Here is a 24,533-nt window from a genome sequence, read left to right as displayed (position 1 = left end):
CCTGGGATGTCACTGGGAGGTTCCCCGTTGACTCTACGGACTTTGGGTGAAGGTCGCAGGGTTGTGGGCACCCTGGATGTGATGTTCCTTACCTCGCAGCCCAGGCAGGCCGGGAAGACCAGGTTCACCCTCCATCCCTTCATTGCCTTGGTCTCCTTTGGGTCCTGGCGGCCCTGAAACACAACAGGTATTGGAGTGCAGGCACCGCGCCCCAGCTCTGCAGTCGCGCAGCAGATGAATGTGTGTGTGCACTCACCCACCCTCCACCAGCCACTATCGTTTATCGGGTGTTCAGGGGCCTCTAATAAACATAGACCCTGCAGACAGGAGCAGAGTGACAGCAGGAGAGCTTGCCAGCAGCCTTCTTCCACCATCTGTGGATTTTAAAGGCCAAACACGACTTCATCAACCCAAGTGCCAGAAAACTTCATCTTGCAGCTCCCACGGTTCCACCTTGAGCGCGACTCTAAGACCCTACGACCAAAAGTTGTGACATCTCCACTGAAATAATGTTAAGGGAAAAAAAAAAACAAAAAAAAACAAAAAAAACCATTTTGAAACTATTGAGATGAACCTTTAGGAGAGGATTTGCATCACTGATCTCATCAGGGCCTGGCCACCGGTGATTGCTTTTTGGTGTAAACTCTTGCGAGCGAGCAGAAAGTCCAACCCAATAATAGTTATATTCCTCAGCCTGCAAAGGGCCAAGTCTGCAAAGCTGAAAACAATTATGAGCTAAATCAATTGGAAGAAAGAATTTGAACAGAAAAAAAAAAAAAAAAGGACTCGTGGGATGATAGAAAATAGGGCAGAGAGAGGCCTGGAGGGGTCATTTGGTCTTTGTCCTACCAAGCCAGGGCGATAATTAGAAACTGTTAAACACTGCTTTCCTAGAAACCCCAAAAGCCATAATCTCCCAGTTGCGCAGAAAGCAACCAACCAGTCAGGGCTACAGGCAACGTGGTAAGGCAAAAGGATCAGGAGGGAAGAGGGGGGGATGTTTAGCAGTCCTAATGAATGAGTAATTAGGATCTGCAAATATTATGCAGAAATTAGGGGGTTTCTGAGCAGATGAACCGCAGAGAGCTCAGGAAACGTCCCAAGCTGGAGACGGTCAGGGGCTGGCAGAGGGCTACGGGGGGATATTGCATTAACTTGCCCTGGGTTCCCTCTTCCCTACGTGACGCACATCTCCGAGCACTGAGAGGACGTGGGCACGGACCCGAGCCCCTGGGGACACGTCTCCTGTTCTCAGTTGGCAAAATGAAAGGGTGCAAAGAACAATGGACACCCGGGAGAGCTGAGTACAACGAGGAGGCATTTTCGGGTGGGAACAAGAGGAACCGCGAGCAGCAGGAATGCTGCCTGCCCTGCTAGAGGCAGAGTTATCTGTGGTGGAGAAGGTCCAGCAATATTCAAGAGCTGCTTCACAGGGGGACGTGGGGCAGGAGCCAGGCGAGGTGTGTGCTGTAAGGAGGTGCTGGGCTGGCTGGGGAAACAGTTTTCCTTCCCATTGCATTAAAGGAGGGCGTTACACAACTACACAACAGCCATTAAATCACAGAATCACAGATTAGTTTGGGCTGGAAGGGACCTCAAAGCCCCTCCAGTGCCACCCCCTGCCCCGGGCAGGGCCACCTTCCACCAGCCCAGGTTGCCCAAAGCCCCGTCCAACCTGGCCTTGAGCCCTTCCAGGGAGGGGGCAGCCACAGCTTCTCTGGGCAGCCTGTGCCAGGGCCTCACCCCCTCAGGATAAAACTACATGTTCTTAAATCCGCTTATTTGCCTGCTGGAGTTTGAAAAACTGAATAAGTGGGCAAATAAAGAAGTAATAGGAAGCACCTGGTTGCATAAATAGATGGTGTTAAGTACAGCCGTTGATTTTCAGTGCCCCAAAAGAGCAAGAGGGAGGTCAAGTCATGCCAGTTTGTTGAAGTGGACTCATGTGGGTATGTTTAGGCTGCCCCATATCACCCAACCCCTTCTGAAATAAAGAACTAATGGAGAATGTAGAAGTAAAGAATTGAAATATGTTGATACCCTCAAATTCAGCCTACAGGGCACTACAGAAAGCAGAGCCTGCCAGACATCCTTGGCTTTACAGAGGTGATGGTGAGTTTGATGGGTAGCAAGGGGAGCGTCAAGGCAAAGGGGTTTTTCTACGGGTGTATCTCCTGCCCAAATGTCCCAGGTGTCCCAGGATGAGCAGTGGAAACTCTGCATGACCCAGCCATGCTCCTGGGTTTGGGTCAAGTTCTTCCCTCCCCTGCTGCACCCCAGGCCAGCAAAGGTTGGGCTGCTGAAAACCACTTGCTTAAACAAAACAGATGCTTTCCCAGCACGAGCAAAACTGAAAGCAATCCTGGAAACATCTGCAGTGGCAGCCACCAAGGAAAGGTCTCCATTTTGTCACCCTGACTCTGCCCCAAGCATCCTCTCCGAAGGGCAGGGGTCCCACACCAACTGGAGCAAAACTGCTGACACAAAACGTCTTGCTTTCCCCTCACCAGCTCCAGTACGGCTCGGCTGGGGTCTCCTGTGTGGGGGCAGCTCCCACAGCTTCCATCTGCTCTGCTTTTCTGGGCACACTGGGAAATAATCCACACAAGGGCCTCACCTCAGCTCTCTTAACCCTGGAAGGGACATGGGAGCTGCCTGCTCAGGGCACCTCTTGGTGGGATGGGGTGGGAGTTGCCCTTCCTCCTTAAAATCAGCTGCTACAGTGCAGCCCCCCCAAGTCATCTTCTATCATCTCATCTCATCTCATCTCTCATCTCCCATCTCAGAAAACCATCCCATGGGACGTCAGGCAGGTCAAGCACATGGACAGGCTAAGAAAGGAACTAAGTTTCATGGAGGATGACCATGGGCAACAGCCAATCTCATCTGCTCTGTAAGATCTGGAGACTCGGAGAACACAGCCAGAGAGGAGACACATTGTCCCTTAATCCCTTTCCCTAATGCCTGGGATTAGAACCAGGGCTTGGGGATGGGCAGATCCTCAGGCTGATCCTGTTTGCTGGCTCCTAGGTTTTGGCTTTCATCCTTCAGGGCTATTCCCACAGTAGTGAGTCCTGTGGCCCATCAGCCACCAGAACATCTCCTCTCGGCTACATCGAGGCAGCTCCATGAGCAGAGAATGGTCTCGTCCCCAGGGACAGCTTGGTGGGACGGGACACAGGGAGCAGCTGGGGTGGAGGATGAAGGAGAGCTGGGAGGGGCAGTCGGGAGAGGCTGAGCAGCACTGCAGACACTCTGCCAAGCTGGTCCCCACCCTGTTTGGGGTTTGCACTCAGGAAAGAAAACCCCAGCCCAGATGCACCCCTGCTTCACCCTCCTGCCTGCACAAGGCTGGGCTGCTCTCTGCACCAGCGGAGGAGAAAAACCCTCCCAAACCATCGGGATAAGGCCTTCCCTGACATGCACAGATCTGGCCAGACGGGACCACCACAATCACCCTGCCAGACCTGCTGCGAGCCAGCACATCCCACCCAGTGAGCTGTGCAAGCGGATCCATCCCGGGCATCCTCCCTCCTGGTGACACCGTTATTTAAGACCCAGAGCCCCTCTGTGCCGTGAAGCCAAGCCCTCCCTGAGACATGCGAGCTGCTTGGCATGGAGACGAGCCTGGAGACCTCCCCAAGCTGCCATCACCAGCAAACAGCCTCAGAAGTCAGAGCCCAGGGACTCTGGATGCCCAGGACTGGCTCTGCTGGTGCAAATCCAGCGGGGATTGTGGTGGATTCATCCAAGGGTATTTGGAGCAGGGGTAAAACCAGCTGGGCACAAGGCTCCTAAAATTATCCACGACCCATCGCTGCCGATAGAAAGCAGGGAAGGAGGAGGGATGGGGAGAGAGGAAAGTTGAAGATGCCAGGAATGTGTCAGGGCAGCGACTGATAAATCAGGTGCTGGCCCGTTGGGAGGGGATTTGTTTTGCTTTCTGTTTATGTTAATTGGAGTTACATGCGCGTGGGTGTTGGGCTCTGTGTCGGTCCCCTTGCTTGGTGGCTTCACCCATGAGAAGGTGACGTCCTTCCCACAGCAGTGGGGGGAAGAGAGGGCACTGGGGGTGGGTGGGCAGCTGTGAAAACCTCAAAGCAGTGGGTGCAACGCGGTCCCGAACCCAGCATCGGGCGCCAACATCCCCCAAGGACCAGGGAAATGACCCCACTGAGCTGCTAGCACCCAAGGGCGATGGTTGGCCTGGGTGGGGAGGTGAAGCTGCTGTGGTTCAGACTTGTCCCCTCCTGGCTCAGCAGATGGCTGGAGGGAGAAAGTGCCTTGGAGCCAGCCCCTTCCTTCCCCATCTGTATTTCAACTGGAAGCACCAGAAATAGCAACAGCCCATTGTATTTCCGCAGGTGCAAGCCAACAGCCTAGAAGAGGGACAGCAACTGCCCCTCAGCCTCTTGCTCTACCCCCCAAGAGCTTGCACTACGCTCTTCTGTGTTTCTTAATGGGTTTTTCCCCTCCCATGGCCAGTTTTCCAGGCCTGTGGTCAGGTCACGGCATTTAACAGCTGAGGATGTGTCCTGAGTGAATTTGTCCAGCTCCTTTTGGAGTCTCTTGGGTTTCTGCCTCCACAAAGTCCTGCGGCAAGGAGCTCTGGCTGGGTGAAAAGGTGGCATGTGGGAAAGGGCTGCCCTGAGCCTCTCCTGGGCCATTTCATCGGGTGCCCCCTCACTCTCATGCCATAAATCACAAAGATGCTCATGACTCTGCTGGCTCCCATCCCAGCCCTGTTCAGCTGCTCCTGCTCCTGAAAAGCCTGACCCTTTCCCTTCCCCACCATCCCATAAAGCCAAGCTGCTCCCAAGGAACGCAGCTCCCTTCACTCCCACTATTTTAGCCTCTAAGATCCACCAGTCCCTTGGTGCAGCACAGAGGGACCCTCCTCTCGCTGCTCCCCAGTCACATCAGGCCACCGGACTGGGATCCACCACAGCACCCACGGGTTTTTCCAGTGTAGGCACCTCCACCAGAGCTGGTCCCCTTGGAGCGGGGACGTCCCAGGAGATCAAGTGATGTGGGATGCAGAGAGATGGGTGATCCCACAGCAGCAAGACAGTAAGATATGAACCACCTGGAAATTCTTGATATCAGTGAGGAAGAAATGTCCAAGCAGATGGTTAACGCTGGCCGTACAGCTACGCTGATGAGATAACGGTGCGACAAGTGGCTGGACCTTGCAGATAACTAAGGAAAAGGGAGTAGATGCTTAGCAGACTGGGAGGGATTAACGAGGCAACCATATAAATACCAAAAGAAGATCAGCAAAACTAGAGTTGATGGTCAAGAGTTAGTAGGGATGGGTTGTTTATTTTACCATGATGAGGGGGGTGAGGCCCTGGCACAGGCTGCCCAGAGAAGCTGTGGCTGCCCCCTCCCTGGAAGGGCTCAAGGCCAGGTTGGACGGGGCTTTGGGCAACCTGGGCTGGTGGAAGGTGGCCCTGCCCGGGGCAGGGGGTGGCACTGCATGGGTTTTAAGGTCCTTCCCACCCAAACTGATCTGTTATTTGGGAGGGGCTGAGGGTGGTAAAAGAGAAGATGGGAGAGGAAAAAAATCTGAAATTTAGGATGAGCGCTACGTAGCAACAACTAAAACATCCGTATGTTATCCACATCTTTCTCACACTAAATCCAAACACAGCACTGTACCAGCTACTAGGAAGAAAATTAACTTTATCCCAGCTGAAACCAGGGCAGGATGTATGGTAAAGAGAATTATGTGATTGAGGAAGGCCGAGGGTACTGGTGGGCAGCCCTCTGCTTGATCACTGCACAAAGCAGGGCAAAAAACCCACTGTCTCTGCCACACTTGGTCTGGTTCATGTTCGTGGCCAAGAGGGACCTGGAAGAGATTTTTCTTGGCATCTTTGAGGGAACCTTGGGAGCTTTCTTCCTAACATGGATGGGGGAGCATTTGGAGGGTCCCAACTGCACAGAGTCCAAGGTGATGGAGACGCTTGACTTAAACTGCGGTGTCTGATGGACTGGAGACACCCTGAGACATCCCCATGCCTGTGGGACCATTTCCATGACCACCCAAAGCACCAAGGCCACCCCCCTCCTCACCACAGCTTCATGCACCAGCGAGGGAACTGCTTACAAGAGGTTTTCAGCTTACCCCGTATCACAGAGATGTTCTTCAACGCGACGGAGTGCTCCCAGTCCTTCAGCCGCAGGTCCTCTGTCACGTTGTTGAGGATGGCCAGCTCGTGCTTCAGCTGCTCCTCCATGGCTATGTGGATGAGGCGCATCTGCCGGGCATCTTCGGTGGCGTTGCTGATCAACACCTGCAGGTCCTGGATGCGGGTATGGTGGATGTTCACGTCGTAGGAGAAGGTCCTGTTCATGGTGTCCACAGCCCCGCTCATGGTCGTCACCTGGTCGCTCAGGCTCTCCACCCGACTGCCCAGGTGGCTCAGGAGGTGGTCGTGGTGCTGCAGCAGCAGCCGGCTGCTGTTGCCTTCCACCGAGAGCTTGTACATCTCCTGCTGAGCCGAGTCGCTCTGCTGGGTCAAGCTGTCCCAGAGGTTGGCCACTGCCTTGTCGGTTTGGCTGGCCTGGGTCTGCAGGCTCCAGAGAAGCCCTTCCAGCTTCTGCAGTGACCCCGTCATGAGGAACAAGGAGTCTGAGTGGTTCTGCAGGAGGTCCTGGAGCCTCCAGATGTGATCCAGCACGTCCCCCTTCAGAGGTAGGTGCAGCAGCTTCAGCTGCATGTCCCGAAAGCTCTCGTTGAGGCGGTTGACATTCCCCATCAGCACCTTCAGGTCCTCAGGGGATGTCTGCGGCCTGGAGACTGCAAGGGGTGGAGAGGAGCGGGACATCAGAAACCACCCATGGAGGTGGGGACCCTCCTGAGAGGTGCAACCCTGTCTCCTCCCAAGGAACGCTTGGACAGCTTGGAAAGCTCCTCGGTGCTTGGAGGTGGAAGCCCAACCTCAGACCCCAAAACGTTCATCCCATCAGCCCCTCGGTTTTCTCCATGGTTGGAGAAGGAAGTCGGTTGCGGAAGGGCTGCAGAAGGAGGCACCTTGCTCGGGAAGGGCAGCAAAGGCTCCCAGCAGCTCTGGGCTTTGCCAGATGGGCCACGACTCTACAAAGCTCTGCCCCGTGGCTTCGCCCAGCTTGTGTTTGCCTTTGGTCAGAGGACTGGCTGCTAACAGCATCCGCTTCCCTTTCCTAAAAACAGACCTTAAAAACTGCTTCTTTCCCCACTGAGGTTTTAATTTTAACAATCAGGTTTCCCTTCTGGCCGCTGATCTTGGACCTGAGCTCAGCCCCTTGCTCTGTAATGAAGACCATCAGGCTGGCTCGGCAGGTCTCCACGGCTCGGGGTGCGGTTTGCCATCGGACTCCAAGCACCACATCCCGCATCCTGGGGCTGCCAGGGCCTTTCCCGAGGGAGGAATCCCACCCCGGCTCAGGACCATCCTTCCCCCTGGCCTCTGCATCCCTCGTGGCACCCACCCCAAACCCTTCCTGGCCTCGCACCACCTCCCAGAGCACCGAGATGGCGTTCAGAGAGGGAACCTGGAAATTTGGGGGGAATCTCTTGTTCTCTGCAGCTTCCAGTACTGCTCCAGCAACGCGCTGCCCAGCAAGCCCAGTAGCACCCAGTAAAGCCCGATCCCAGGCCCCATCACCCTGCTGCATGCCTTGGTGCAGCCCAAAAACACCAATCCAGGCAGGGGAGTATCATCTTCTCCCTCCGCCTTGCATTGATGCTTGGTCTCCAATGCAGCCTGAGGTGGAGGACTGGAAGCCAAACCCACACAAATAATGAGAATTTTTGAAAAAACAACAACAACAACAAAATCTCCATTGTGCTTTAAGCTGTGGTGGGGCTTCGGCTGGCGTGACGCTGCGGGCTGGCGCAGGACCGGCCTGGCAGCTCACCCCCTCATTTCCACAGAGGAGAAACTGAGCGAAACCATTTGGTTTGAATTAAAATCGCAGGAGGAAGGAGAGGGCGAAAGCAGACGTGCACACGTGAAGGGCTCCAGCCCCCGCCCCGGGCTCGGGGCCACCCACAGTGGTGGCACTGGATGCCCACGGTGGCAACCAGGGGGACCTGCCAGGGAGGGCTCTGGGAGGGTCACTGGGGGCTGTAACGGAGGAGCTGAACTTCCAGGCACCAAAAGCATCTTTCCTCCGTTAATTACCCCTCATTAATTAATCCTGCTGCTGGACTATCCCAGTTTCACAGGCTGCAGGGTGCCAGCTTGGAGCTCTCTGGGGCACAGTAACATCGTTTAGTCACGTCCCTGCTTGTCACCTGCATCACTGCAGGGGGGACAGCTCAACGTCACCAGTTATCGCCCAGCGGGCACCAGCGTTGCCTGGGGAAGGGCCGGGGTGGGGTGGGGGGGGTCACAACTAAGCGACGTGCCCAAGGTCACCCTGCGAGGGGACAACTGGCAAGGAAAGACCTCGGGAGAAATTGCCACAGGGATGGCGAAGGGGTGGGTGCTGCTGCCTCCTGTGTGGGTGACCAAAGCTGCTCCATCAAGTATTTCTCAACCCAGGGTGCCCGGGATGGGTGCAGGGACAACCACGGCCTCCTGGCAACAAAACTAAAGGGATCGGGTTTTTTTTGTTCCTTGTCAGAACAAGGAGAAATAACCACGGCCTCAGGCTCTGCGGTGGCCGAGGGCTGGCAAGCACGGGCGAGCTCCCCTCCTTTGCACCTGCGGTTCGTTGCAAAGCCTGTGAGTTCCCCGAATTCCCATAAATCGCTTCCAACAACCAGCTGGGATCCCTGCGGGTCTCCTCTGCCCAACCCTGGCACCGCAGCCGCCGATCCCGAGAGCAACCGAGGCTGCTCCGGAGCATCCCGCAGCCAAAACCACACCGGGAAGCTTCCAGGCAGCAACACCTCCAGCCTCGGGCTGCTCTGTGCATGCACACGCGTGTGTGCCAGCAGCTCTCCCGCCTCCCACACACGCACGTGTGTGGTCACAGCGCACACACGTGTGCAAACCACATGCAGAGAAATGCACCGAGCGCAGGCGCACGCCCGCGTGCCCACAGCACGGATTCACTCCCAGGTGCACACACACCCCCACCCCCCACCCCCAGCACAGACACATCCCTGCCGCCGAGCCCCAAAATAGCGCCCAGCAGCACTGGGGGGAGCAAAGGGTCCCCAAAAGGCTCCGTGAGCAGCAGCTCCTTCCTGCCGCTGTGCTCTGGGGACGTGCCTCCCTGGATGCTGTCCCCACTCCTGTTTCAAGGAGAAAAAGGGTTGCAAAAACCCCACTGTCCTACCCCAAAATCCCTTCCAGCCCTTCTGAACAGCCATGCTGCACCAGCCCCGTGCACGGCCACTCCTCACATGTGTGCACATGGGTGTGTGAGGCGCTCGAAAGCTCACGGGCATCGAAGGAGGGCGGCAAAGGGGACCCCCCCAGGGAGGGGTTTCACGGGGGTAAGCTGTGGAACGGCTCGCTCCAGGAAGGTTGGAGAAGCACAGGGAGAGAAACGCCTTGAGGTTACTAAATCTACATAAATTTATATAAATGCACACGTGGACGCACACAGCACAGTGTGCACGTGCATACACGCACCTGCCCTCTCGGCACCTCTGCGTTACAACCCGTGCACGTACCCCTGGAGCTCCGCACACACAGATGCTCACACTCACACGTATTTTTTGCACAACTGGGACCACTGACAGCTCTTCCCAGCTCCCAGGAAGGCCACCGGCTCTGGCAGTGGGAATCTGGCCTTGATGGGGTTAATGAAGAATGTGCCCTGGGCTCCTGCTTATCATTTTCATGGGATTTGTCCCGGAGGAGCCTTGCAGAGGGGACAAGTGTGTACCTGCACCCCACTGCACCCCACACCCTCACTGCTGCCGTGACCCGCTTCCGGCTGCAACCCTGCACCCATGAGTGTGAGCAGGCACCTGCACCCTTGTGTGCACCCAAAATCTCTCTTCCCCCCTTTTAGGCTTCATGTATAGCTGCGGTGATCACAGAATCCCAGAACCATCTGGGTTGGAAAAGCCCTTGCAGCTCCCCCAGCCCAACCATGAGCCTCCCCCTGACCGTTCCCAACTCCCCCAGATCCCTCAGCGCTGGCTCAGCCCGACTCTTCAACCCCTCCAGGGATCCCGGGGACTCCCCCCTGCCCTGGGCAGCCCATTCCAACGCCCAACAGCCCCTTCTGCACAGAAATCCTTCCTCAGAGCCAGCCTGACCCTGCCCTGGGCAGCTTGAGGCCATTCCCTCGGGGCCTGGCGCTGGGGCCTTGGCTCCAGAGACTCATCCCCCCTCTCTGCCCCCTCCTGGCAGGGAGTTGCAGAGGGCCAGGAGGTCTCCCCTCAGCCTCCTCTGCTCCAGACTGAACCCCCCCAGTTCCCCCAGCCGCTCCCCAGCAGACCTGTGCTCCAGACCCTGCCCCAGCTCCGTTGCCCTTCTCTGGCCACGCTCGAGTCATTCAATGGCCTTTTTGGGGTGAGGGGCCCAGAACTGAACCCAGGAATCGAGGGGCGGCCTCCCCAGTGCCGAGCCCAGGGCTCAGATCCCTTCCCTGGCCCTGCTGGCCACGCCAGTGCTGACACAAGCAAAGCAGACGCGTGCACATTGACTACGGATGTTTTCACCAACTTTTGCGGCGTTAGTTATGTGGCTGCAGAAAACCAAGAGGCTGCACACAAAGTCTTGCAGGACACCTCAGTTTGGTCTCCAAGCTGAAAGTGCTGCTGAGGGGTTGAGACCCGGGGTGTTACCACAGGCCCTTCTGGGGTTTATTTCCACGGGGAAGTTGGGCAGATGCTGAGCATGAGGTTCAACACGCAACTGGACACGCAATGCCAGCGGGTCTGGGCAGCCCGAACCTTCAGCCTAAATAGGAGCCCAACATTCTACACCTGGAGCATCTCCTCCAGTATTTTGGAAACGGTGGAAACCAAGCTCTGGGTGGGGAAAACTGCTGCAGGAGAAGGATTTGGGGCAGGATGGGGAGCAGAGGATGGCGGGGAGCAGCCAGCACTCGGCTCCAGCACAAGTCTCAGGGCTTTAGCCCAGGCGCAGGGCCACGGGGCCCCGCTGTTGGCAGCTGTTTGGTGGCTCAGGTCTGCTCCGTGTCCTCAGGGAGACGCTGGCTGCAGGCACAGACCCACTTTGGAACCAGCTCACGGGGAGCTGGAGGAGTTTGCGCTGGAGCTGATCGGGGAGCGCTCACACGATGGCTGGCCATGGGGCTGGGGCTGCTGCTCTCACCTCTCAGAACATGAGTTTTGGGGCTACAACTCTCAAAAGGGAGGGTGCTCATTTCCTTAGAGGCTTCTGCCAGGCATGCAGGAGAGCCAAGGGTGGGAATGTGGCCTCCCTCAATGCAAACGTGCGCGCGGAGATGGGGTGCAGGTCAGACGCCCATCCGTGTGCACGGTTCAGATGCCCACATGAAATCGCTGGGCTCATTAGCCACATCCTAACGAGCCCTGCGTGGCCTCCCACTGCTGCTGGAGCTGCCCAGGGCTGGGTGCCTGGGCCCGGGGCCAGGCGAGGATTTGGGTTCAAACGCTGAAGTGCAGGTCTGTGCATGCAGGTGGCTGGGATTTAACCCAGACCTTGCAAAAAAGCCAAGACCAGAGTAACTGAACCTTGGCCTTGGTGCCTTTTTAGTGGATGAAGGGGGGGCGGTCAGGGACAGGGAGAAAGGGAGTGTGCATCCCCAGGAGCCAGAAAACTTCTGCCAGGCTTGTGAGAGAGGATATTAAAAGCAGGCTGCGTTGAAACCACCCCGGCTCTGTTGCTGAAAACATCCTGTTTCTGTAGCTCCGAGGTGGTTCACGGTATTTTTGGCAGCTTACTCATTTTCTAATCCCTTTGCACAGACCGCGTTGCGAGTCGCAGGACACCTGCCCAAGCCGGCTTTAAAACGATGCCTGGGGGAGCTGCCTTGCCAAAACCCAGCATGTTTTGGGGGGTTATCTCTGCGGGGGGGGGGGGGGGGGGGGTGGTTTCCCTTGCAATGCCCCAGCCCTGCTGGGAAGCACCGTGGGGTGTGGAAGCGTGTGGTTGCACACACATGGGTATTTCTGTGCGTGTTTGCATGCATATGCACTTTCCAAGGAGTTTTTTGAGAATTTTCCTCCTTTCCCGTGGGCAGGATGGGAAGCAGCGGAGCGAGGCAGGAGGAGAAGCCCCTCTCTGTGTCGCTGGCTCTGGGATGAAGAGGTGCTGGCAGCGGAGGGCACGCAACAGGGGCACAATTTCCCCATCCCCTTACCCGACCAGTGTGGGGAGAGGCGGTTTTTTGGGGAGCAGGCTGGGTATCACAGCTCTGCATCCCTCCCCAAAGAGGTCTGGAGATGAGCTGGACACCCCACGCTCATTTGCCCCGGGTGGGATGGTGTTTGCTCCAGGTGGGACCTCACCACAGGGTCCTCACCACGGCCAGGGTTGAACATCAAGTGGTGACGTTCCTCCTACAGCATCGTGGGCAGCTCTTCCCCGCCCAAGGAGCAGGAGAGAACAAATCTGCCTCACTAAATGCTGCACCTTCCCCTCAGATGGGAGATGAGGGATGCTGGGCTCAGCTCTGGCAAGCTGGTGTCTGGTCTCCCGTAGCACAAAGTGGGATTTTCCATGGGAAAACCAAACCCTCCACCATTAAGAGTGCCCATGAATATCCAGTCCTGGTCTCCCGAAGGACCATCAGCTCCAACGTTGAGGTTTCAGCCACTGACACCTGAAGCTGAGGAGCATCAGGGGTGTCTCCCTGGGCTACGGGTGGCTCCCAGCTGGATGTGGTCTCCTCACCCTGTTGCAAGACCACCCTGTGCCTGTGGTTTTCTTTGATAAGACCATTCCGGGCACCCACGGTCGGCCCAGCCGGCTCCAGACCTTGTGAATCAGCTGCATCCAAAGCCAGAGGCTTGGCTTAAAGCTCCAGACATGCCAAAATAATGAAAGAGATGATTTTTCTCTTCATTTTGCCTTTCTTTTCCAAGATTGCGGTCCACAACGCGGGGGGTTAGGTGGTTTTACTGGGGTCTTACTGAAAGCTGAGATCCTGCCAGTCACGGGACTCCAGGAGGTGGAGCTTTGAAGATGTCCATGACCGTGAGCCTCCAAGTCATCAGCCGATGCCATAATGTTATTGTTATTGCTGGAGCTGCTTTCGGGTGAGCAGCTGTAGCTCAGCCCAGGACAAGAGTGGCTGTCCCGAGCTCTTTGCACAATTCGTGGCATCCCTCGCTCAGGGTTTCGCGGGCCAACAACAACATTAAAACAATGTAATGCAAGAAATAAGTGGGAGAGGCTTCAAAATTCCAGAAAAACCTTCTCTGTCCCTTCCCAAGACCAGGAAAAACTAAATCCACCCTTTCCAAAAGACACAGGCTGCCTTCATGGCGCTGGCATTACCGCAGCTGGAGTGAAACATGAAATCCATCACTGCCCCCCCCCAGCGGCCTGCAGCAGGCAGAGTGCCGGCAAGGCCCCCAAAATCATCCCAAAGGGACAGTGCGGGGGCAGCGCTCAGCCCTGCCCAGCAGCTAGTGGGGATTTGGGGCTGGAAAGGGGCAGGGGGGGCCCATATCCCACCCCCCCGCCATGGATGTTGGGGTTAAAGCCGAGAAGGAGGCGGGTGGGAAGTGAGGAGCTGGTCTGTGGTGGTGGCATTTCCCCACCAGCACCTGCGGCGGCACCCACCCAAGCCCCTCCACCCAGCAGAGCCGCCCACGGGGGTGGTACGGGTGCAAGGAGGGGGCACAGGGACCGTGGGTTAAACCAGGCACCTTCCCAAAACGCTGCCAGCACGACGGAGGGGAAAAAACCAAGCTGGCAGCAATGCGGACCACATGGGATGTGTACACAGGGATGAGCTGGGGCTGGGAGCAATTACAGGCCTTTGCAAGCAGTTTTCCCATCCCTGAGCTCACCGAAAAGCTGGAGAGGGGAGGCAGGAGCCTTGCGGGCGTGTGCGGGATGTGCTGTGCAAGGATAATGCCCTGCCCGCGTCTCCAGCGCTGATGGAGCCGGGGCTCAGCCTTCCCCCTGCGCAAACCCAGCAGGCAGTGATGGGGCTCCTGAGCCCCCCCTCAGCCTCTCCATCCCCAGCACGGGATGCTCGGACCCTGCAGCGACTCCAGCCTCAAAGCTTAAATCAAACCCGCTCCAGACGTGCAGTATGGAGCCGGTTTGAGCTCACGTTGTTGTCCCTAAGGAGCTGGAAGTGGGGCGCGGCAGCCGCAAACCAAGGCAGGTATCCCGTTGGATCCCGGATTTTCCTCCCCTAGATGCCGTGGGAAACCAGAGGCAGCAGAAAAATGGTCCCGGACAGACCTGGATCTCTGAGCTCCGCCGAGCATCACCCTTAGGGTACCGCTGCACCACACAGGGAGCACCAGGCTCAGTCCTTACCTGCGAGGATGAAGACTCCGACGAGGATGAGGAAGACGAGGAGGTAGAGCCCCACCACGGCGTACTTCAGTGCTGCCAAGGAGCCCAGCCGGCTGCAGCACCCGGCTGCCTTCATCCTCTGCCCGGAACCTGGGGGACAAAGCAGGAGGGTCAGGGAGAGCATCACGTACCCAACCCACCTGCGCTCCATCACCCACCGGGAGAAAAAAATTGCAAATATAATTCCAGCAATGCCTCGCGGGTGCAGGTACAGCTCTGCATGACCCTGCGTTGATCCAGGGGCTTTCCCCGAGTCAGGACCATCGATGCTGGCACAAAGCCACGCTCACAGAACACCCTCAGCCATGCAGTAGGCAGGGACAGGCCTGATCCTGCCCACACTGGTGCTATCTTAGACCGGCTCTGAGGAAGGATTTCTGTGCAGAAGGGGCTGTTGGGCGTTGGAATGGGCTGCCCAGGGCAGGGGGGAGTCCCCGGGATCCCTGGAGGGGTTGAAGAGTCGGGCTGAGCCAGCGCTGAGGGATCTGGGGGAGTTGGGAACGGTCAGGGGGAGGGTCATGGTGGGGCTGGGGGAGCTGCAAGGGCTTTTCCAACCCAGATGGTTCTGGGATTCTGTGTGATACTGGGCTGGGTTGGGGACAGGCAGCCCAGTTTCAGCACGCACACATCCCCCCTCCTGCACGAGCAGAGCTGGGGTGCAAAAGGCCCGGTGGGGATCCCAGGTAGGGAAAGATGTAGAGCTGTCACCCCCCTAGCTCTCACTCTTTGACCCCATCCCCTGCCTGCAGGCAGGCAGCAATAAGAGAATGGAGGAAGACAGGACAGGGGCTGATGGTTAAACTGACAGAGGGAGATTTAGATGAGATCCGAGGCAGAAATTGTTCCCTGTGAGGGGGTGAGGCCCTGGCACAGGCTGCCCAGAGAAGCTGTGGCTGCCCCCTCCCTGGAAGGGCTCAAGGCCAGGTTGGACGGGGCTTTGGGCAACCTGGGCTGGTGGAAGGTGGCCCTGCCCGGGGCAGGGGGGTGGACTAGATAGACTTTGAAGGTCCCTTCCCACCCAAACCTGTCTCTGATTCTAAGGTGCCTGGATCCTGACATCCCTGCCAGCCCCAGCTTGCCCAAACCTGCGCTCCAGCTCCTCCTCGATGCTGCCACAAGCCCTGAGCAGCAAGAGGGAGCTGGGTTTTCACAACTAAAATAGCCAGGAAGAAAACTCAAGGCAAGACAAGAAAAAGCTGCTGTGCTGTGAACCCAACTTCAGGGAAAAGACATCTGGGTTTGGGCTTTGCCCATGTTCAGAGCTTGAGCTCACATTGAGATCTGGGCCAGGTTGTGGTCTTAGGTGGGAGCCGGAGCCTGGTCTGGATACAGACCCCACATCTCTCCATCCCAGCCCCAAGGGGTAGTAATGCTTCAGCCTGAAGCCTCGGCTCTCTGAGTGCCCCCGTGCCGCTGGGGCAGGGTGCAGGGCGTTGGGTGCCTGCGGTTTTGTGTTGGACTCTTGCAGACCTGCAACATTTCCAAGAGTAGCTGAGAACCAGCAACTTCACAGCAGGTCCAGCAGCACCACCCAGTTTTGCCCCTTGCCAGATCCGAGGTGTCTCCAAGGACACACCAAAAAAAGGTTAATAATTGTGCCAGTAGCTCGTTACTGCCCATATGGGGAAGCGTGGTCAAGATGACGTTAATTAGCGATAGGACAGACTTTGATCTCCAAACCCTAGAAAATAATCGGAACGTCCCAGACCATGAAGAGAATGTCGGGGGTTGCGCTGAGGATGAGTTATGTGACAGCTTGGCAAAGGGACCGTTCGATTAATTAACTTGGCAATGAAACTAATTTTTGAGCGGCCTGCAAGTGAGCGACCTGCATTATAATACTCAAAACCACCCCCCCAGGGCAAAAAGCCCCTTGCCCAGGGTAAAACCCTTCCCCTGGGCACGGGGAGCAGCACAAGGATTAGGGGAGCCGGGCTCTAATTGTGTGTTAATCACTAACCAATCTAACAGGCATAGTTTGGAAAAGTACTCATCTCTGATTTTTGCATCTAAAGGGAGCACAAAAACCTGCTCTCGGGGTGCTTGGTGTGTGCAGAAGTCCCCCGAGCCCCCAGGGCTGGATAAATACAACATCTCCCCTGAGATCGGGTTATCGCACGCTGGGCACGAAGCCAATTTTTGGCCACAAATCTGCTTTTTGTCCACCACCAGCACCACACCCCCGCCCTTCCCCAGCTGATGCAGGACGGGGAACTTCGCAAAAACCAGCAAAGGGTTACTCTGGGTGTATCGCTTAACTCAGCCCCATTTCGGGGCTCCAAAACCATCAAGCGCTGAGGTCAGGCTCGCTGACACCCAGGGGGATCCCACGGGGACTGTGGGGTGCAGGAGGTGCCCCAGCTCAGGTGTGAAAGGCGGTGCCTCTCCTCCCGGACCCCTCCATCTGCAATTCATTACCCGCATGCGGTTCCCATTTGCTGTCACCGGCCAAACAAACGGAGCAGAGGGTTTCAAAATGAGGAAAGCTGCAATATTTTTCTGACATTAACACTTATATCAGGTCCTGGGAGACTCCGGGAGGAGCTGGCCTTGGGCCTTGAACCACCCACTCCTCTTTTCTGCTCTCGGAAGAGCAGGAGGGACCGCAGCTGCGTAAGCAGGATTTTCACAACAGCCCGCTCCGAGGAGCCCACGGGCGGGCTCCAGCCAGTAACCAAGGGGAAAAGCAAATATTTCTTCCCCCTGCCCATGCCCAGGGGAGCTGGAGCTGTGGCCCGCCCGGTTAGTGGGGGTGCAGAAGGTGGGAGGCTGGAAGAGGCCAGGACTTGTCATCCCCCAAGCCCTGGGGGGTGTCCGGGGCTGCTGTCCTGGGGGTCACGGCAAGCAGCAGGCTGTTGCACAGGTCCTCAACCCCCTGAGGAGAATTTTCTATGAGCCCAGGAGGGATTCGGGTGGTCCCAAAGCTCTCGGGGTTGACCTTGCTCCTGCCCTGCGCAGCTGCAGACCAGACACGACCCCACAAGCCCAGCTCCAGCCACGTCTCCCATGGAAATGGGGTTCCTTGGGGGGGTGTGGTGTGTGTGCACCTCTGCATCGGGCGAGGGATGAGCAGAATCACCCTGAGAGATCCAGGGCAACCTGCCACAAAAATCCCAAAGCCAGGGAGATACCTTGAACCCTCCCTGCACCCCAGGGCAAGGCCTCTGCTGGGAACGGTAGCCTTGGTCGTGGAGGACACCAACTCTTCCCTCCCATCTCTCCCAGCATCGCTCCCTCCAGGCTCCAGCACCCCCCTGCCACGTTTGCAGAGCGTGGGGATGGCCCCTGGGCAGGATCTGCCCCTCTCTCTGCTGCAGGCAGGTGGAGTGGGTGCTGGATTTGCTGCTGGCAGCAGGGAGGTGAGCAGAGGCAGGAGCAGATGCACTGCGGAGAGTAAGGGGACACCAAGTTGGGGGGAACTGGCCAGGGCTGGATGTGGCCCAGCCTGGCACCCGTGGCTACCCCATGCCAGGGCTCTCCGTCACACCCTGGGGATACCCCACGTGCCTAAAAGCGGGAAGGTGAGTCCCCCATCACCCCGATCCCATGCTTGAGGCCAGGGAGCAGCAGTGCTGGGAAGCCTGCTCAGAACAAGACCAGTTTCCCCAGTAGCCCCACAGCTCTCCCAGCAAAGGGGACCCCACATCTCTGCTTGAGCACCCAACGCTGCCACTCTGGCTTCTCCCACCCAAGCTGCAAAGATCTCAGGGAAAAATTCATCAGGGCTGTCTGCTTGGGGACCAAGTCTGGTGAAATGGGGACAGCGTTTCGTGGGGCAAGAGGGAAGCAAAAGAGCTCAGCAAGTCCACGGGGGAGGTAAGGGCCAGCTAAGATGTGTGGGAAGTGCGAGCAGGTCCCGCCGTGTCCTGCTGCACAGCCCTGGGCTGCCCTCCCCACCACAGGGCTTCTCCGGACCAGGCCACGTGAAGAGAGCCAGAGGCTTGGAGGAGAAAAAAAAAGAACACAAAACACACCAGAACTCCAAAAATCCACCTTTAGCAAGGAATCAGAGGCAGGACTGAACGAGATCTTGGGCACCCTGAGAGGTGCCCCTGGCTCGGTCACGCCCCCATCAGATCAGAAATTGGGGGGGTACAGGGGAGACACAGAAACCTCCTTGCAGGGGATTCCCCGAGCGTTTCTCCCACTGAGGCCATTCCAGCAGGAGAAGCTTCCACATTCCTCACGGTGCTTCTTCCAGCACAGCACCCTCACCCTGGGCATCCCCCCCTTCCCGGGACAGGGATCGCCCCTCAGCTCGGGGACCTGCAGCTGGAGCTGAAGCAATCCAAGCTCCCACGTTCCCGTGTGTGTCATTGCCCCCCTGCCACCCCGAGAACCCCCCCAGGTTTCCGCCACCGGGTTCAAAGCCGCCCCTGGAGGCCGTTACTCACCGTCCTCGCAGAGGTTCAGCTTGGAGAGGTTCCTTCCCTCGAAGGGCTCCTCGAAGACGGAGCCGCTCTCCCTCTCGTTGAAGGTGTGAAGGTACATGGCTTTGTTCTCCATCCTCCCGCTGCTGGCGGAGCACAACGGGCACGTGAGAGTGGCTACGGGGTGCCCTGAGGTGGCAAGGGGCCCGATCCTGGCTAACCCCCTACCCTGCGTGGCTCCGGCACCATGACCCGGGGTGCTGGGGACAAAGACTTGCTGCCAGGGGATCCCTCCCTCTCGCTCGGCGGAGCTGCCCACCACGTCACACCAGGTGGCTTTTTGACATGCCCGTGGCCCCGGTTGGGCTTGGAAGTGCCCCAAAGGCAGGGAGAAGCAGCCGGTAAGCTGGGCAGGACCACGGGCCCACCACCACATCCCTGCAGCCACTCCTTGCTCGCTGGCTGAGGTGGGGGGGGTCCTACCACCCACCCGTGCTTGGCCACATGCCAATGTCCAGCTTTGGTGGCCACCATGGATGTCCCTGGGGAGATGGGGGGGTGGCACACAAGCTTCCAGGACCTCTTTCACTCCCAAGGTTTGGGGTACCCCTGCACCCACACCACCTCTAGCTACCCCAGCACCCTGCCCGTGGGCCAGACCCGCTCTCCCCACGGGCCTGATCCTGCTGTCGCTGCCCCTCTGGTTGTGGGGCTTGAGTCAGGCTAGTCCCAGGCACAGGTCTGTGCCCACAGTGACCACCGTTAGCCCTGGGGGGGGTTGTGCTTCCACTGCCACCGAGGCTTCATCGTAAGACCCAGCTGGGGGGGGTGGGAATCAGCCCCCAGCTCTGCTCTAGCATGGAAGGAATTGAAATCACCCACTGAGTGGGACCTGCTGAGCGCTCCCAAACCCATCACCTGCGCCCCTCGCTGTCAGCACATGGGTGCCGTGCTCCGTGGGGGCCCCCAGCTCCTACCACCACTCCCAGTTAAAACCAGTCCCACCAGGAGCCGGCTGGACAGGGACTATCCTCAGCTACCGGTCCCACTCCCACGGGGGAGGGGACACACACACACATCACCCGTGTAACCCGCGGCAGGGGGGGTCTCACATCACCGTGGAGTCAGACCCGGCTCCCCCCTCCTACATCCCACGGTGGGGGGGTGGCAGCAGCCCCCCAGGCAGAGGGAGACACCAGCCCCTCCACGCGGGGCAGCGAGTAGGGGTGGTGGGGGGGTGTCTCCATCCTCGCCCCCCATCCCGCTCCCGCGTGTCCCCTCACCCGACGCCCCTCACCTGCTGGGGGGGACCCACGCGGGAGCGAGTTTCCCGCGGCTCCTTCTTCTGTCCGGCTCAGTCCCCGGGCTGCGCCATGGTGGCCGGGACAGGGGGGCGAGGACAGCAAGGGGAGCCCCCGGCCTCACCGCCAGCTCCCCACGGGCGCGGAGGGGCGGCTGCTCCACGCCAGCCTCCCATGGGTGGGGGGCCGGGGGTGTCCCCGGGGGGAGGGGGGGTGATGCGCGGGCCCGTCGGGGCGGCTGCGGAGCCGGGGAGCTGTGAGCAGGGAGGGCTCGGCCGGAGGGTTTTGTAGGCGGGGAACGGGAGGGGGGGCGTGGGGACCCCGCCCCCCCACATACGCACCCCCCCACACCCCACCCCACCCTCCGCGGCCGCCCATCCGCCGGCATCGGGCCGCTACGGCCACGGGGAACCGGGCTGGAGGGGGGGAGCAGCCAGCGGGGGGGTCGGGGCAGGGGGGGTCGGGGCAGGAGCTTCCCCCGGGGGAGGAAACTGGGGCAGGAGCATCCCCCGGGGGGGGTCGAGGCAGGAGCATCCCAAGGGTGGGGGCCGGGGCAGGGGGGGTCGGGGCAGGAGCATTTCCTGGGGGGAGAAATCGAGGCAGGAGCATCCTCCGGGGGGTATCGGGGCAGGGGGAGTCGGGGTAGGAGCATCCCCGGTGGGGGGAGCCGGGGCAGGAGCATCCCTCGGGTGGGGGCCGGGGCAGGGGGGGTCGGAGCATCCCCTGGGAGGGTGTCGGGGTTGGGGGGACCAGGGCAGGAGCATCCCTTGAGGGGGGTTGGGGCAGCAGCATCCCTGCTGGTGCTCTCAGCTTTGGGGGGGGGGGGGGGGGGAGGCAGTTTCCCCCTGGGGTCCTGCCCCCGCGGCAGGAGGTGGGTGGGTGTCCCAGCTCCTGTGGGTCTCCACGCTTTTCACTCGCCCTTCATTGCCCAGTTCCTGGCCAGCTCAGCCCGCGGTGGGCCCCCCCCCCCCCCCCCCCCGGGAGAGTGGGAGAGGCTCTTGCTCCCCGCTGCACCCCCGGGGAAACTGAGGCACGGGGAGCCAGAGAGGAATCTGCAGAGCTGAGCCCAAACCACGGCGGCTCTCGGCCTGGCCGGAGACCGTGCAAGGTGTGCACCCAAATGTAGGTGACCTCTGGGAGGGGGCAAGGTGGGGAGGAAGCTTTAAGGTGCTGCTGCGGGTCCCTCGTTGCCTGGGGGGTGCTGCTGGCTCCCTGCTGCAGCTTGCAGCTAAGCCAGGCTGCTCGGGCTCAGAGCCCCGTCCCCAGGACCCCGAGTCCCTGGGCTGGAGAAGAGCAAAGCACCCTCCAACATCTCTACAGTCCCTCTGTCCCCCCCCCCGGTGCCATCAGACCGGCTGTGCCAATGTATTTTTGGAAGCCGTAAGCAAATCAGGACCAAAACCCAGACCTGGAAAAAGGCTGGTGAGATCTGGGGGGGGAGAAGGGCAAGTGCTCCTCACCCAGGGGCATCTCCAGCCACGGTGCCACCCCGAGGACACACATCACCTCTTCCAGCAGGAGGGAAGATCTCCAGGGGTGTAACCACACGGCTGAGGTCTTCTCCCACCACCGTGCCACGTTAAGTCCATGGCAGGTGCCTCCCACCCGCTCCCCGGCCAAGACTTCTCCTTGGGACACCGACCAAGGACACCCCAGAAGTCCAGGGCAAGGGAAGACAACAGACTCCAGATCTGAAGAGCGTGGGCTCTGACCGCTGAGCTGCCTTTCCTCCGGAGAGGCCAAAAGCATCATCAAAGCCGCTCTGTCCAGGCCAACATCTGCAAACGTTGCCCCAGTGAAACCGAAGCTGCAGCAAATAAAGACAATTATTGTAGAGTATTCCCAAGGTTTTATCCTGATACAAAACACCCAACCAAGCAGGCCGGTTACTTCTTTTGCATTAAAAACAAACAAAAAATACTAGTCGTGTAATCCAGAAAGGTTAATATTTTATCAATTTCAGGTAATTTCTAGCGGAGTTGCGCTTTTGTATCTTTACAGCCTTCTCTGTTTATACACCACGCAATAATTTTGGACAGTCCTGGGTTTGATTCAGGAGTAGGTGAGTCTCACCCTGCTGGTTTCTACTGGAAAACAGAAATGCGTGAGGGGAAAAGGGATTTACCTTTATAAAAAAAGTATAAAAACTCTGCACAAGCTACGACTAACTCCTAGTATAAATGCAATTAAAGTCATACACCTCATCTATCATCCTATTGCCTAAAAGTTGTTCAACAATGCAGCTGAGGCCCCTCCAGCGCTCCCCAAACAAGGCCAGCGCGGGGCAAAGCCCCTTCACAAGGGGCTAGCAGATGTGACATGGGACCTACGAGAGATCCACACCCCCCTGGGTCCTTATGAGCCTGTGTTTAAGTACTAAATCTAACCCATAACGTCTCTAAAATTCCTACTCACACGACAGTCAACACAGAAAAGCAATGAACTGATCAGTTAAAAGCAATAAAGGGTAAAAGCCAAAAGAAAATATATATCCTGATGAAAAGAAAGCAAAGGAAGACTCTTCTTGCAGGTCATTTTGGTCGGTCCAGCTGTCACAGGGATTTCGGCGAAGCCTGAATTTCTTGGCATTCCTTCTGGAAAGCTGCAAGGAGAAGAGCAAAAGGAAACAGATTTAGCTGTTGGCCTTTTTTTTTTTTTTTTTTTTTTTTTTTGTAGAAGGGGAAGAAAATGATGAAGTATTCAGTAGAAGTGAATGGGAACATGTATGTATGCTCAGCAGTCATCATTGACCCCAGGCGTTTATTTCGGAATATATGGTGGGAAAAGACACACAACACCCCAAGTCTGTCCCCAAGCCCTCTCCCACCCACCACATTCATCCCAGAGAGGAGCAGTTGGGTGATTCCTGGCAGCACCCCAGCCAGTTGGTCCCACAGATGAAAGGTGAGGCTGAGCACGTTGGAAAAGTCCTTCTCCAGCACCTTGGTGATACGATCCTGCTATTGCAGAGGGTGACAGTGGCAGACGTCCAATGACAGAGCCATTAAGCTCCAGGAACTCCCAGTTTTCACTGTTATCTGCTGCGACTGCCAAGCTTGCAATGCTAGCGATGGCAGCTTTGGCCTGGGCATACCCAAAAAACCTTTGGGGGAAGCACCAAAGCTGATCTTCTGTACCCAAAATGGATGAGAAGTTTATTAGTTGAGCCTACGTCCCACCTAGGTGTCCATCGTCTCCAGTCAAGCCATCAGGCCGGACCTTTGGACAGCATAAAGGAACTCCACTCAAATAATCTGTGATGAGTCTTGGCATGTCACAGCCTGAATCCATCAGGTTTCAACCCACAAGAATCATGAAATCATCGACTGGCTTGGGTTGGAAGGGACCTTAAAACCCATCCAGTGCCACCCCCTGCCCTGGGCAGGGCCACCTTCCACCAGCCCAGGTTGCCCAAAGCCCCGTCCAACCTGGCCTTGAGCCCTTCCAGGGAGGGGGCAGCCACAGCTTCTCTGGGCAGCCTGTGCCAGGGCCTCACCCCCCTGTGAATGGTCTGAATGTCCAGAGATGAGGTTGAAGAGCTCATGTGAAGTCAGGAATCAGGAAAGGAAGGGACCAAGCTGAAAAATCACTACCTAGAAAACCGTAATTTTGCTTGCTAAGTAAGACTACAAAGCTGGTTTGGGGGACAACCAGAGAACCGAATCCAAACAAAAATCAGCTGAAGCTGATCAGGAACTCATTTTCGCATTAAAATTTCCAAAGGCCATCACATTTATAACACTGCAGAACAACTTACATCTCTCACAATCGCTCTGTCACCTTAGTAGCCACATCCTACACCGTCCATAAAATTTCACCAAGAATTAAGAGCACTCTGCAGTGGCCACCAGTCCAGCCATGAATTTATTTGTCACACTTTCTGGCTTGACAACAGCGGGTTTTGAAGCATCACTCACCATCACATCCTGGAACTGGCTCTTCATCTTCTCCTTTGTTTTTTCAAACATCTCCCTCCGTACCTCCACCTCAATATCATGTTCCGGAAGGGTTTTATCTGCTCGCATGTCTCCTTCCCGTTTATCTAAGCTGCCCATCTTGGAATGATAGGAAACATCGATGTGCCATTGTTGATGCTAAAGCCATGCTGTCCAGGAACTATTTCCACCTCCAAATCCCCCTCTTCCCAACCTACTTCCATCAACATAAAAAAATAAATCCTTTATTCAACAGCAAAACCTTCAAGTCACCTCCTTCCAGTTCCCCTCCAGCTTTCCCCAGCAGCCTTTGACAAGGTCTCTGCTCCCCAACCCCACAGGCTGCTCTTTCCACCCCGAGGATGAAGAGCCTCCAGTTGACCCACAAGAGAAGGGTGATGGGTTTATGCTGTTGGTCGGTCAAGGGATGGGACAACAGTATCAACAAATGAGGGATTCATGCAGTAGGGTTTAGAACTCAAACATTTTCTCTGGAAATAAGAC

At 57.5% G+C, this 24,533-nt stretch overlaps 1 protein-coding gene across 3 annotated transcripts in view; it reads right to left on the bottom strand.

The window, feature by feature from the left end:
* The window catches only part of SCARA5 (scavenger receptor class A member 5), a 38,125-nt gene extending 17,792 nt beyond the window's left edge, over nucleotides 1-20,333 (bottom strand). For 2 of the 3 annotated variants that reach the window (XM_074920583.1, XM_074920599.1), the window contains exons 1-5: nucleotides 20,091-20,333; nucleotides 18,818-18,939; nucleotides 14,385-14,513; nucleotides 6,131-6,805; nucleotides 93-173 (exon numbers count right to left, since the gene is read on the bottom strand). In XM_074920583.1, the coding sequence (XP_074776684.1) occupies nucleotides 93-173; nucleotides 6,131-6,805; nucleotides 14,385-14,513; nucleotides 18,818-18,929 (997 nt within the window). In that variant the 5' untranslated portion in view covers nucleotides 18,930-18,939; nucleotides 20,091-20,333. The remainder of the gene's footprint in view (nucleotides 1-92; nucleotides 174-6,130; nucleotides 6,806-14,384; nucleotides 14,514-18,817; nucleotides 18,940-20,090) is intronic. The other variant, XM_074920592.1, reaches the window with a different exon arrangement.
* Nucleotides 20,334-24,533: the final 4,200 nt, after the last annotated feature.

Source organism: Athene noctua, chromosome 1, assembly GCF_965140245.1.
Source record: "Athene noctua chromosome 1, bAthNoc1.hap1.1, whole genome shotgun sequence".
NCBI classification, from domain to species: domain Eukaryota; kingdom Metazoa; phylum Chordata; class Aves; order Strigiformes; family Strigidae; genus Athene; species Athene noctua.
This window is presented reverse-complemented; position numbering and strand designations above follow the sequence as displayed.